At 47.0% G+C, this 13,197-nt stretch overlaps 3 protein-coding genes across 3 annotated transcripts; 1 reads left to right on the forward strand and 2 right to left on the reverse strand.

Annotated features, from left to right (window-relative positions):
• Nucleotides 1-236: 236 nt before the first annotated feature.
• Nucleotides 237-1,339, reverse strand: LOC135642294 (protein MKS1-like). Its single transcript, XM_065158311.1, has one exon. It carries the CDS (start codon nucleotides 1,179-1,181, stop codon nucleotides 528-530), a length of 654 nt encoding a protein of 217 aa, XP_065014383.1. The 5' UTR covers nucleotides 1,182-1,339; the 3' UTR covers nucleotides 237-527.
• A 5,117-nt stretch (nucleotides 1,340-6,456) lies between these two features.
• On the forward strand, nucleotides 6,457-7,887 carry LOC103990759 (E3 ubiquitin-protein ligase PUB23-like). The gene has a single exon (XM_009410014.3). The coding sequence runs from the start codon at nucleotides 6,567-6,569 to the stop codon at nucleotides 7,803-7,805; it is 1,239 nt and encodes a 412-aa protein (XP_009408289.2). The 5' UTR covers nucleotides 6,457-6,566; the 3' UTR covers nucleotides 7,806-7,887.
• A 270-nt stretch (nucleotides 7,888-8,157) lies between these two features.
• Nucleotides 8,158-9,982, reverse strand: LOC135643330 (putative UDP-rhamnose:rhamnosyltransferase 1). The gene has a single exon (XM_065160145.1). It carries the CDS (start codon nucleotides 9,864-9,866, stop codon nucleotides 8,445-8,447), a length of 1,422 nt encoding a protein of 473 aa, XP_065016217.1. The 5' UTR covers nucleotides 9,867-9,982; the 3' UTR covers nucleotides 8,158-8,444.
• Nucleotides 9,983-13,197: the final 3,215 nt, after the last annotated feature.

The raw sequence follows: 13,197 nt of genomic DNA on the forward strand, positions 1-13,197 counted from the left end.
TTTGCAAAGTTACAGGAGGAGAATTATTCTTAGAATGGCTATACATGTCTCTGTATTGTGACTTGCTTGTACTCCATAACTCTATGCAGGACAGGCTTTTCCATGTTAATGGATTGATTCCATGTGCTTCGAAGCTGCTCATGACATGCAGTTCTCAACCTACCTGTCTGTACTTTTGGCATGCTAAGATAGATGGATGTGATCTTACTGCTACAGAAGAAATGAGAGCATACTCGAAGGATCGAATGTTGTTCATATTTGCATACTCTAAATTGATCTCATCTTGCAACATGCAGAACTATAAAGAGAGAATGAATGAAAGGCAAAAGAATAATCAAGTATTAGGCAAACAAAAAGAACTTACAATTCTGTGTTGCATGAATCATGATCTGATGGTGTAATAAGAATTCATCAACTACTCTAAATCGATCGATTGTTGAGGTTGTTGTTGTTACATATGAGATGCGATTAGCTCCCACAAGAGGAATAAGAAGGCCTCACCATGTCTTCTTTGCCCTTCTCTTGAGCTAACACTCCTCGTTTTGATTGAAGAGGTCCCAAAATGCACCGGGAGAAGGGAGGATGGGAGTGGATAGGAAGTTGTTGGGGCTGGGCAAGAAGGGATTCTCGACATAGCTCTTGCCCCCATGGAAAGCAGGGCTGAGTTCGTTGAAGAGGTTAAGCTCACTCGGGACGGTGGACGCCGAGAACAGGTTGGGGGACACCGGTGGCAGAGAAGAAGGGACCGGGGACAGGATGCCGGGGAAGAGACCGGCTCGACTCGATGTCATCGGACCATCGATCTCCAGTTGATCCAGAACATCTCGGTTAGACGCCGGGTGAGACGTCCTCTCGAACACGGCTAACCGAGCTGCCGGCGACAGCGGTGCTCCTCCGGCCGAGTCCCCGCGAGAACGCGAAGCAGCCGCAGTAGGATCGGCGGAAGACGAGGCGGCGCCGGTGAGGCGTTGCACCAGCGACATGAACTCGCTGCGGCTGGCGTGGATGACCTTGGGCGAGACGGTGTAGATGATGACCGGTTGCCGAGTCTGGGAAGGCGCCGCGGCCGGTGGCTTCCTGATCTTGTGGGAGTCCTTTCGGACCTGGAGGGGGGTCGGTCGGGGGCCTTGGAGCTCGCGCCGGGGCGACGGCCGGCTCAAGGAGAGATCGGAAGGTTCCATGTCGCTTGAGATGTCACAGCTGCCCAAGAAGAAAGCTCGAAAGACCTCGTTCGACAGGAGATCCAACGCACAGCTTCGGACTCCGCCAGAGTTCCTTAAAACGCCAAAAAGGTCAATGCAGTGCCCGAATAGTTTATCCAAACCAAAGGCCAGAGAGAGAGAGAGAGAGAGAGAAGAAAGCAGCAGTTGTGGCGGTGTTGAATACGGCCTCCGGAGATGGCTACGTGCATGAGGGGTTAACACAAGGATGCAGTGATATAGATTCGACTCAGCAAACAGCTTCATCAACCAATGAACGAGAGATGGAGGATTCGCTGCCACGATCGTGCTTTGGTGTGGGAAATTGTATATTGTGATAGGTGGTGAATGGTTATTGGTGCTCTGATAACGTCCATGTCGGAAGCCAAACAGGAATTGCCAAAAAGGCGAAGGAAAGATACCAAGTTGCCGGCTTTGAACCTTCTGCGCGTCCCGTGCAGTCAATCGGTCGGTCAATGTTCAAGAACCGGTCAAACCTTTGAAGGCATCCAAACGAAAACAAACACCTGATTGATGAGCAATTATTCAGCCCACTAATTAGAAGAAGACTAGAGAAAAAAGGAAATCCAGAGAAAGACTCCTTCTTTTATGATGACGCGATAATTAATCTTAAAATATACGATATTTATAGATAAGACAGATCCATTTCTATCGAGCTTGATAAATAAGCAAGCACTTTGGATGCCTTCCTCGGAGGAATCTCTAATCTTGCATGTCTTGTTGTTATGAAAGATAAATCTTGAGTAGCTTAAGAGCTCCACATGGCAAGTCACCGAGAATGTTGGGAAGTTTGTCTCTCCGACACCAAGTTTTGATGACTTTGTGATGCCTATAAAACAAAAGTATAAGAGGATGTCGGAGAGAATACACATCGATTGGGACGGCCGGCCGCATTATATAATGCTAAGGCTTCGACCAAAAGAAGGGTAGAGAGGAGATGAGAGATGTTATATTTATTTAACTAGCTTCATTGATATAAATTTTGATAGGAGATATGGGATAATTTGAATAAAATCTAATATAACTTTAATTTTTTTTTTTATCTTATTAAATATTTAATATATATATATGTATATATATACATTAGTGCTAGAATTGATCATCGATCCATATCACATAGTAAACACACTTGAATTTACTTTCTAAAATTATTAAATCTCATAAATCGAACCTTCAAGGAGGTTGAATATTTCCTCGAAATGACTTTCTTATGACAAATCTTTTAGCGTGTGCTGGGGTCATACACCTTATAAAGTTACTTTGAAAGCGAAAGAGATATTTTTTATTTAGAGACTTTTATTTATAGGACGGTGAAAGAAATTTTTTAGAATGAATAATATTAGTAAAAAATATTTTTTATTATATTCTTTCCTTAAGTTTATGCTGACTTGGTATGTCTTTGTGACTAGGCTCTATGTCATATTTCGATTAGCATAAAATGTTATATATATATATATATATAGATATATACAGTTATTGTGAGTGTTGAGGTTTCTTATAAATATATATTCTCAATTTTCAAGTTAATTTTTTATTTATTTGTTATGGTTAAATTTAGAAAATTTTATATCTATTCTGAAGTGAATCTTAGCTGATTAATTCTATGATAGTTGCTTATCATAAGTTATATTTTTTGTCAAAAAATATTAACTAGTATTATTTATGGTTATGTCCAATTGAGTAGAGATATAATTAGAGGTCAAGATGGACCCAAGTTAATGAATTGTTGGGTCTAAGTAATCCCTATGATGACCCAAATTGACATGAGTCGAGTTAGAATTTCTCGTTCTAACTCGAACAAAAGAGGATTTGGATCCATGTTTATTAGCTTATGAGAAGAATACCGATTTGGCTTTGTCGGAATTCTCTTCCTTCTCTTCTCAATCTCCTCCTTTCTCTTCTCAATCATATCTGCTTAAGAACTGAGGGGTGATGAACAGTTAGTTCCTTAGAGTTGAATGGTCATCCTATTGCATGCTTTCTTTGAATGAGTCGTAGATCATGTCGTGTCCATCTTCGTGAGTGTTTCGAACACATTAAACTTAGCGTGATCCAAGCTAGATCGATCGATGGATCATTGTAGAACAAATACATAAGATCGATCGTGAATCGTTTTGATTGGTACGATCCCCTTCTCAAGCTTTCCCTACTCATACGACATCTCACGACTCGACGTATGCTGTGGCCGGCTTGGATGCACCCCACGTAGGAGACTCATGGCTTAAGTCGGGATCAAAATCGTGATGTAATATATTCCTGTAAATAGCTTCCTACTATAGGACGTCATCCGTCTCGTATTCTTTGTATGACCATAGTAAGTTCTATACACAATGTTTAGCATACAATAAGCCCATATTTGATTGACGATGATTTAATCCATTGAGGTTTTTAATGTTTTCTTTGCAGTACTAGTGGATACTCCATAACTTCTATGGATGTGTGTATAGAGGTATACAATAACTTCCAAATTTCCTTTTAATGATATAATATCTTATTAATGGATTAAAGAAAGTGATGATAATTTAATTTCTTTAAAGTTAACTTTTTGTATATATGAAAAATGATAATTACGTCCTCATATATTTAGTGATATATAGAGGAACCATTATTATATCATACTTTCGATACATATTATCAACTCCACATAATATCCAATGAATATTACACCAACATCAACGTTGATTTAATATCATCTTAGACATGCAATCATCTTGACATATCAATTGGGCTTCTTGGACCCATTCATGTGCACTTAACGAGCATAAAAAATCATTCTTATACTTTTATTATGCGAAATTTTTTTAATATATATGAAATCAAATAACAATAGATCAAATTTACTATACGTACCTTTCAATGTCAGATAAAGAGGATATATGAAAAGATCTATAATCTCATGTCACGTATCCCATCTTATCTTATCCATATATTCGCATATTCGCATAGTCACATATTCACATGAAATCTTTAAGATGTCTTATCCTTTTATAAGTTAGAAAGAGGGTCTAGGATAATTAATTAAAAGAATCTCTTCTATCAAGATTATTTCTTAAATAATCTTACTTTAATTAAACATCATTTTATGTTGATTGATAACTGTAATTAGAGTATAATCATATCCATAATATATTTTATCTAATTAGATATAACTACATAATCTAATAAGTCATGCATGTTTAATGGTTTCACATACCTCTCATGTTCAAGTAATGATGGACTATTTTATGTAAACGTCTATTTAGATTAACTTTTTATTTAATTCCAATAGCTTATGAAAGTTTTCTATAAAAAGGTACGACGTGGATTATTAGGATCCTTTCGAATAATTATTGTATAAAATATATTTTTTTCTCAAATCCTTCATAGTATAAAAATATTTTTCGTCAATATGCTCACGACCCTGACGTATCGTAGATTTTTCATTAATGTTAATTAAACCTACTTACAATCGAGATGTGGAGGGCTTTGATAGGGTCTTAGAAACTTTAAAGCGTAACATGTGAACTTAGCATCTAAAGATAGTATCTTCACAAGAAGAGTTAGAGTCAACCAAAGTTCAAGCAGCCCAATCCAACTTTAATGTTATTGCGACCCGACACATTTTGTATGTGATTGAATCCAGCAATTACAGTAGACATCCGGACCACATCGATGTGAAAGGAGATTGACCGAAATCGATTGACCTCCCCAATGTAAATAGAAAACTAAAATCTTCTTTTGATCTTATTTAAGTTTAGATATGGACACCTATCTAATTAATACATTTGAATTCGGTACTCCCTATTACATTCCTACTTAGACACCAAACAATGTCCTAATGGTAACACTAAACAAGTAGTCTCGAACACTTTCTTTTTTCCTTTTGAAACAAGTTTCAAACTCGATCACATAAGCATACAATTACAAGAATTGATGACCGAATAGAACGCTTTAAACTCTCTTAATAAACCATTAAATTGGTCAAGAGGCAAGTAATCAAAAGTCAAAGTTCATGCACTCATGGGATTGCCGACTTCGATTCAGTATCGGATTCCGTGGTTCAAACATCAATGTCTCGATTAATTTAATGGAACAATAGGCTGTAACTTTGTGGAGACCTTATCCATTTGGCTCATATACATCCCTAATGATTATTCATCCTAACTTATCCCCCTCGTTTCTTCCATGGATACAGTGCCACCTACCGAACCCACTTAATCTCCGTGATATGGAACTTTGATCCAATCTACATTGGCATTCTTATGTTACTACTAACAAGAGAACTCATAAATCTTGCAAATTGAGAAAATTTTCTTCGTTTAATTCTTAATTCTATTAATGTTATTTAGGAAAACAAATGCATATATATATATATATATATATATATATATATATATATATATATGAATATTACAAATAAAAGAATGGAGCACTAAACAAAATCAAAAGAGTGTAGGATTACAAGTCAAAGTCTTTCCTCATCTCTCTTCCGTATGATGGGTGGTGGGTTGCATTAAGTTCTTCTCTCTATCATCACCATCATGTGCTCTGGCATCTTGTCCTCCCACTGTTCCAACGCTGTCCACCCACGGCTTGGCCTTGGATCCATGCACCCACCACATTAAACTACTCGCATGGCGTTGACTTTCCATTACAATTCTCCTATCAGCTTAATCTTTTGGTATTACGATTCTCCATTTCAAACTTACTCCTCTCTCTCTATTCATCCGATATCCTATTAGTATTTTTATATAGTATTCTTCCATTGGCTTACAGAGAGATTCCCTCTGGCAACTGAGATTGGCTGACAATGTTATTAGATACGTCAAGTATTTGAAGGCACCTAAGTGTAGTTTAACTGCGTGACAATGAACCTGGCCCGAACAGATTAGATTCGCGGAAGGCCACGTGATGATCTATTACATGCACCGCCGCAATTGTGTTGGAAAAGTCAACACGAGGAAGATGGACGAGCCGTCGGCAGTGATTTATACTTGGATTTGCTTCCTTGTCTCGTCGGGCATGCTGTCCATGTTCCCAAAGTAATGGCGACGGTGCTTCCACCTCAAACACAGCTCAAAGTGGAATAGAAAAGGGTCCGGTCAACACGAGGGCGGATTTACATCCGTGTTACATATGGCTATGTCAACTCTTTGACCACACTCTCCCTCCTCGCGTAGCAAGCGATGCATTTGTAGACTCCCTTTGCGTACCCTCCGCGTGGACCTCGCCGGCTTCTTCTTCCTTCTGTCTTTAAGTACCTGATCGTCTTCTTCTCCCACCAACTGTCTCAAGCGTTGCACCAAGTAAAGGCATCCTCGTTCAGCTTTCTCGTCTGTTTAGTTCTTGTGGTTTTGGTTGGTGTTGATGGAGGGAGTAGAGATCCCGCCTTACTTCCTTTGCCCTATATCTCTGCAACTGATGAAGGACCCGGTGACGCTGTCGACGGGGATCACCTACGACCGCGAAAGCATCGAGCGGTGGATCTTTTCCGGAGGGCACAATACGTGTCCGGTCACCAAGCGGGCCTTGCCGGACTGCGAGGTCACTCCGAACCACACTCTCCGGCGGTTGATCCAAGCTTGGTGCACCGTTAACGCGTCGAGCGGCGTGGAGCGGGTTCCCACCCCGAAGGCCCCCGTCGAGCAGGGCCAGATCGTGAAGCTCCTCGATGAGGCGAAGCTGCCGCAGTCCCAGCTCAGGTCGCTGGCCAGGCTGCGGGCGATCGTATCCGAGAGCGAGCGGAACAAGCGGTGCGTCGAGGCGACTGCCGGTGTCGTGGACTTCCTGGCATCCGTCATAGCGAACGACGGATATAGCTCGAACGAAGAGGTCGATGATGGATTGGAGTCCACAGGTGCCTGCGACGAAGCACTCAACATTCTCCACTCGCTTCCGATCTCCGAAGGTGGTCTCCTCGACCTCGTGACGAGACATGCCGGCATGATCGAGTCACTGACGACGATACTGAGACGATCGAGTTACCAGTCACGAGCCTACGCGACGCTGTTGCTGAGATCGATGCTTGGAGTGCTCTCGCAGGAGAAGCTGATCAATCTCGGTGAGGAGCTATTCCAAGAGATAGTGAACGTCATACACGACCGGATCTCGAACCAGGAGACGAGGGCGGCATTGCATGCCCTCATCGAGGCGTGCCCATGTGCGAGGAACCGAATCAAGGCGGTAAATGCCGGCGCCGTGCACGTCCTGATCGAGCTGCTGCTCGAAGAAGACGACAGGAGGATTTGCGAGTTGGCGCTGGTGGCGATGGACCGGCTCTGCGGGTGCGCCGAGGGGAGGGCGGAGCTCGTGGGGCACGCGGCCGGCATCCCGGTGGTGTCGAAGAAGATATTGCGGGTGTCGGAGATGGCGAGCGAGAGGGCGGTCAGGATACTGCACTCGGTGGCGCGGCACTCGGCTACTCCTCGATTGCTGCAGGAGATGATGCAGATGGGAGTGGTGTCCAAACTCTGCCTGGTGATCCAAGTGGATTGCAAAGCTAAGACCAGGGAGAAAGCGAAGGACATCCTCAGTATGCATTCGAGGGTGTGGAGGAGCTCCCCTTGTCTTTCCCCACAGTTCCAGGTTTCATATCCTTCTTCGTGACAGTCAAATTGAAGACAGTCAAATTTGTAGATTCAATCTCACAGTATCAAAGAACACATATACGATAATAGTCCAGCAATAAGTTGATTGCTTGTTTTTTATCAGCAAAAACATCATTTTTACCTCATCTAGCTTCAAATCCAAGGAAATTGTAGTGAGTTTGGGAAATAATGGTGCCGATCGTGCCCATACTATGTTACGTTTTTGTCTATGTTAATGACCTCAAATTTGGCAGGGGAAAGCTCTTCTTCTACTGATGAATAGTTTGGAGCATTAACAAAAGATAATATCTCTGTTCTCTCTCAACAAGACTCACAAAGCTGCCAATCAACTGATACGAACACCAACAACATCAAGAAACTGTAATGAACTTGACGACATAATGGAAAAGTAATTGCGTGCGTAAGACAGTCACAGAGGTTTTGGTGGATAAGTATTTAAGAAGATTGGATGGAGCATGTGATTCTCCATTAAAATCCAGAGTCCAAGTTGGAATTACTAGTAGACGGTGAAGCTTTGGGGTCAGAGCAGTAAGTAACGTTGACACCAAGCTTCATGTGACCGAGGAGAATCCAACAACACGAATAAAGCAGAGAACAGCGACGACAAGACTGAGATCTCATATCGATTGCAGCTGAGTTAAGCTTGTTGTCTTCTATGTTCTATCAAGTATTTGAGGAATTCCCACACATGTCGATCATGCAGCTTCTCGTCTCCAAACACCTCTCTGTACTCCTTGGCCTTCGCTCTCAGTGGCTGACCTTGTTCTTCTACCATGACCAACCTCAAGGTCGTCGCTATCCCCTCTCCTGTGAACGATCCATCTTCCTCGTTCCGCGGCACCTCCACGCTAATCTTCCGCTCGACCAGGTTTCTTGCATTCAGACCTTGACCGAACATCAGCGGCATGAGCACGACCGGGAGCCCGAGCGCGAGCCCCTCGATGATCGAGCTCCAACCGGCATGCGTTAGGAATCCGCCCATGGACGGGTGCGCAAGGAGCCGGGCTTGAGGGACCCAACCCAAGCACACCAGCCCGCGCCCCTGCGTCCGCTCCTCGAATCCTTCGGGCAGTGCGGCGGGGCTGCCGTGCGAGTCTGCCGGTGCTCTCAGAACCAAAACGAAGGGTAATTGGGATCGCTCCAGGCCGAGAGCAATCTCATGCACTTGAGAGCTTGTCAGCTTTACCTCGCTGCCGAATGCAACGTAAACGACTGATTCTGGCTTTTGTTTCGCTAGCCACTGGAAGATGCTGCGCCACCTGCTTTCGCTCTCTGCATCGGTGTCTGATTCCTGAGGTGAGGGAGGGAAGAATCCTACGGGAATCACTGGCCTTTTGTGTAGCTTCCCGAGGAGGTGAAGCCAATCTGGTTCGAACTCTGGGCAGCTCCGAACAGCTATCAATTGGCAATCTTCGAAGGTCCTACCGAACCGATAAGTTTCTGACACACCGGAGGCGTCCGGCAGAACGCAGGGCTTGAAGAGCTCGCGAGCCTCGTAGGGCTTTAAAAAGATGGTGGACTCGAAAGGAACCCACTCAGGCAGCTCCATGAACTGCTCAGGCGTCGCCCTCACTCCTTCAGACCCCATTAACGATGCGGACGGCCCTACGAAGCTCAGCTCCGCGGCGTTGAAGATGCTAAGATAGGCGCACGGCACGCCGAACTCGGCGGCCACTCGGGGCGCCCAGTAGGCGGCGTAGTCGAAGACGATCCAATCGGGCACGCGGGGCAACGTTTGCCGGAGGAAGCTGGATAACTGGTGTTGGAAGGTGTCGAAGGCCTGCCTCAGGTACGGTCTGAGCTCGTCGGACGGAAGGTCGACCGACGCCTCTGCGTTCTCCGGCAGGTGTTCGATGCTTGGCATGGGAAGTTCGACAAACTGGAGGAGGGAAGAGAGATGGGGAGGAACTCTGGGGAGCCTCTCTATGTTTCTCTTGGTGACGAGCAAGGAGACGCGATGGCCATGTTGGGCAATGCGCTTGGAGAGCTCCATGAACGGAAGCATGTGGCCGAAGGCCACCCATGGGAGCATGACAATATGCAGACTGCCATTGTCCATGGAGGGAGAAGGATGAAGAATGAAGAGCAAAGACAGGGCTGTTTGTGGAAGACAGAGATGCGGCAAGGGAAGACTGGGGAAAGAAGGACGAATGAATGGGGCAACAAAGCAGAGACTCTATTCGCATGACGACGATCCTGCCATGTCATAGGAGAAGCCTTCCTCTCTCAGCCGTCGCTGTTGATCGACCTGGCCAATATCTAAACATCCTACCCCACAATTTGGTGTCGGCAGAAGCATCACGCCAATGACGGTCGGGTGACATCCACAAGGACAATAATAATAAATGATAAGGAAAACGATGGAACAGTATTTGCACCGACAGATACAACAGTAAACATATAAATGTGCATGTCGTATATATTGACTAACATGTATAGAGCATAAATTTCTTGACTGACAAAGACGAGCATCAAGCTGAGTTGCCGAACTTAATTTTACAGTAAGCAATACTAAGCAAAATGAAGCACAAACAACAATAATAATAATATCACATAAACTGACAAAAGCTCAGTAACAGAGAAATTAGACTCAAAGGGCGGATTGTATTTGCCATGATCTCTCCAAAAACAAATTGAGCTTTGCTAACTATTCTGGTAGAATATGTATTCATTTGACTCACCAAATAGTTTGCTTGACACAAAAAAAAATTACAGGACCCTAGTATTAGAAGTTGTTGATGGAAACACTCTTTGAGCCATTGCCTCTGGGTCGACGCAGCTCAGTTAAGTCCGGATGATAGGGGATCTTCTCGAGACGGCCTTCGAATCCGCCGAGGTGGTATGATGCGGTGGTCGGGATGGGATCATTGTTTCCTCCGGGTAGGAACTCCTCGCCTTCACATCCGGCGGGGCGGCCTCTGCTTCGCACCTGCACAAAGGTCGGGTCGGGGTGCTCGACCCGACCCCTCCGACGATCAAGTCATATGATAGTGGTCCCCGATGCCCCTCTCCCCGATGAACGAGAGGGTATTTATAGGGAAGCTTACTGCTTCCTGAGTTGCCCGCTTGTAGGGGGCAAGCTGGTAGCGTCTGACACTGGTGTTGGCGTAGCGTGAAGGATTGAGCTTGAGCAGGGTGTTAAAGTGCCTCGGTCGGTGTTCCGATCTGCATTGACTAGGTGCTGTGAGGCGTTATTTGGGACAGCTGACGTCATGCGAGTCTTATCGCAATTATTATCCTCATCATTATTCCCCCCCGGAAAGAAGCTATGCGTCGGTTGTCATACTGGGAGTCCGATGCATGGCTTCGGCTTTGAGAAACTGTCCCTGTCGGGCGTTAGCCGGTCCGTTGCTAGGGGTGCGGGGGTCGTGGAGTTTCGTAGGCGAGCTGGCTGCGCAGGTGTGGTCTCCGGAAGCGTGGAGTCTAGGAACATGACGCAGGCGGGCTGGCTGCACAGGTGTGGTCTCGGGAAGCATGGAGCCGAGGAGCACGACGCAGGCGGGCTGGCGGCGCAGGTGTGGTCTTGGGAAGCGTGGAGTCGAGGAGCACGACATAGGCGAGCTGGCCACGCAGGTGTGGTCTCAGGAAGCATGGAGCCGAGGAGCACGACGCAGGCGGGCTGGCCGCACAGGTGTGGTCTTGGGAGGCATGCAGCCGAGGAGCACGTGGAGCCAAGAAGCACGACGCAGGCGGGCTGGCCGCGCAGGTGTGGTCTCAGGAAGCATGGAGCCGAGGAGCACGACACAGGCGGGCTGGCCGCGCGGGTGTGGTCTTGGGAAGCATGGAGCCGAGGAGCACGACGCAGGCGGGCTGACCGTGCAGGTGTGGTCTCGGGAAGCATAAAGTCGAGGAGCACGACGCAGGCAGGTTGGCCACGCCGGTGTGGTCTCGGGAGGCGTGCAGCCGAGAAGCTACTTGCGTTGTTGTCCCTTTATACCAACTTGCCCGTGGTGGGGGACTGAGAACCCCCCTTCCTTGTGAGTTCTTGGGGGCCAGCTCTTTGCATTGTAGTATGCTTTCAGGCATCGAGATCGAGGCGCCAGGACTCTACCATTTGCTTGGCTTGCCCCTGAGTTGCCGCGTTAGGCCTTTGGCCTCCCTGACGCGACGTGGCGGGCAGGCGAGCACGTGAGTGGGCTGTCGCCCACTTTTGGGAGGCAAAGGGACGTTGGTTTCGGCGGGATCTCTCCTTTAAATAGGGCGCGTCCGGCTTCGTTCCCATCTCTCGCTGCTGAGTCTTCTCCTTCGAATCTCGTCGTCCACTTTCTAGTCGTTCTCCTCACCTCCAGTGTCACCTCCCTTCCCCACGTAGCCCCTTCCTGTTTCCCGTTAAGGTCGGTGAGGATGACCTCCTCTTCTTCTTCCTCTTCTTCATCCTCCAATAGAGCTAGGGAGAGACCCCTTTCGCCATCCCCCGTGGAGTCCTCCAATAGGGAAGCGGCGCAGGCCCTTAAGGCCTTAATGTGGCTGCATGACCTCGACTCCACCGTGAGTGGGTCGTCGCTGAAGAGACTTCGGGAGCGCTATAGTATCCCGGAGGATTATATCCTCAGCGCCCCCGAACCGGGGCAGTGGGCCTACGACCTGATTTCGATGGGTTTTGCGCTAACCCTAGACGCCCTAGAGGCGGGTCTGCGCCTTCCCCTTCACCCTCTCATTGTCTCTTGTATCTCTATGAGGTGAATCTCGCCATCCCAGGTGGCGTCGAACTCTTGGCGCTACCCAGTGGCGTTCTTGGGGGAATGTCACTACGCCAATATCACCCCCACCCTCAACCTGTTCCTTTCATATTATCGCCTTTCCAAGGGGTTGAGGGGTTATTTCCTGTCAGCCCGAGTGGGTTTTCGAGTCGGGGGGGCCCCTTCCAGTAACAAAGGATGAAATGGGAGGTTTTTTTTATGTCAGTTGTGCGAGAGATTGGGGTTTCGGGGTCCGGTGGTCCGCGAGAGTGATCGATAACACCGCCCCGAGCCTCAGCGACGAAGAGCGCCGGGCTCTGGGGAGGCTCCGTGAGATTCTCCCCAGTTCCCAGGGCATCCAGAACATGACCGAGCGGTGGCTGGTCGAGGCAGGTCTCAGTCCGACGCCTCGGGGTATGTTAATAGTGCCCGGTCCGGGTATTCCGTGGCTCGCCCTTAGTCCTAACTTTTGTCCGACTTCTTACAGAAATGGTGAACCTCCGATCCCTTCTAGGCGGTCGGGCGTCGTCGGCTTCTTCTCCACGCCCATCGGCCGACCCGAAGCCTGGCTCGAAGGATGCCCCGCTGGAGATTGAGGACGAGCATCCTCGGAAGAAAGCCAAGACCACTGCCTCCTAGGGAGTTGAGGCGGCCCCGGGACGGGTGGACCGAGCAGAGGCAGGCCCTCCTTGAGGTGCGGCGGGACCCAAT

Source organism: Musa acuminata, chromosome BXJ3-7, assembly GCF_036884655.1.
Source record: "Musa acuminata AAA Group cultivar baxijiao chromosome BXJ3-7, Cavendish_Baxijiao_AAA, whole genome shotgun sequence".
NCBI lineage: Eukaryota > Viridiplantae > Streptophyta > Magnoliopsida > Zingiberales > Musaceae > Musa > Musa acuminata.

Coding starts and splice junctions, on each gene's coding strand:
- LOC135643330 (XM_065160145.1), bottom strand. CDS start 9,866: ATGGACAATGGCAGTCTGCATATTGTCATGCTCCCATGGGTGGCCTTC.
- LOC103990759 (XM_009410014.3), top strand. CDS start 6,567: ATGGAGGGAGTAGAGATCCCGCCTTACTTCCTTTGCCCTATATCTCTG.
- LOC135642294 (XM_065158311.1), bottom strand. CDS start 1,181: ATGGAACCTTCCGATCTCTCCTTGAGCCGGCCGTCGCCCCGGCGCGAG.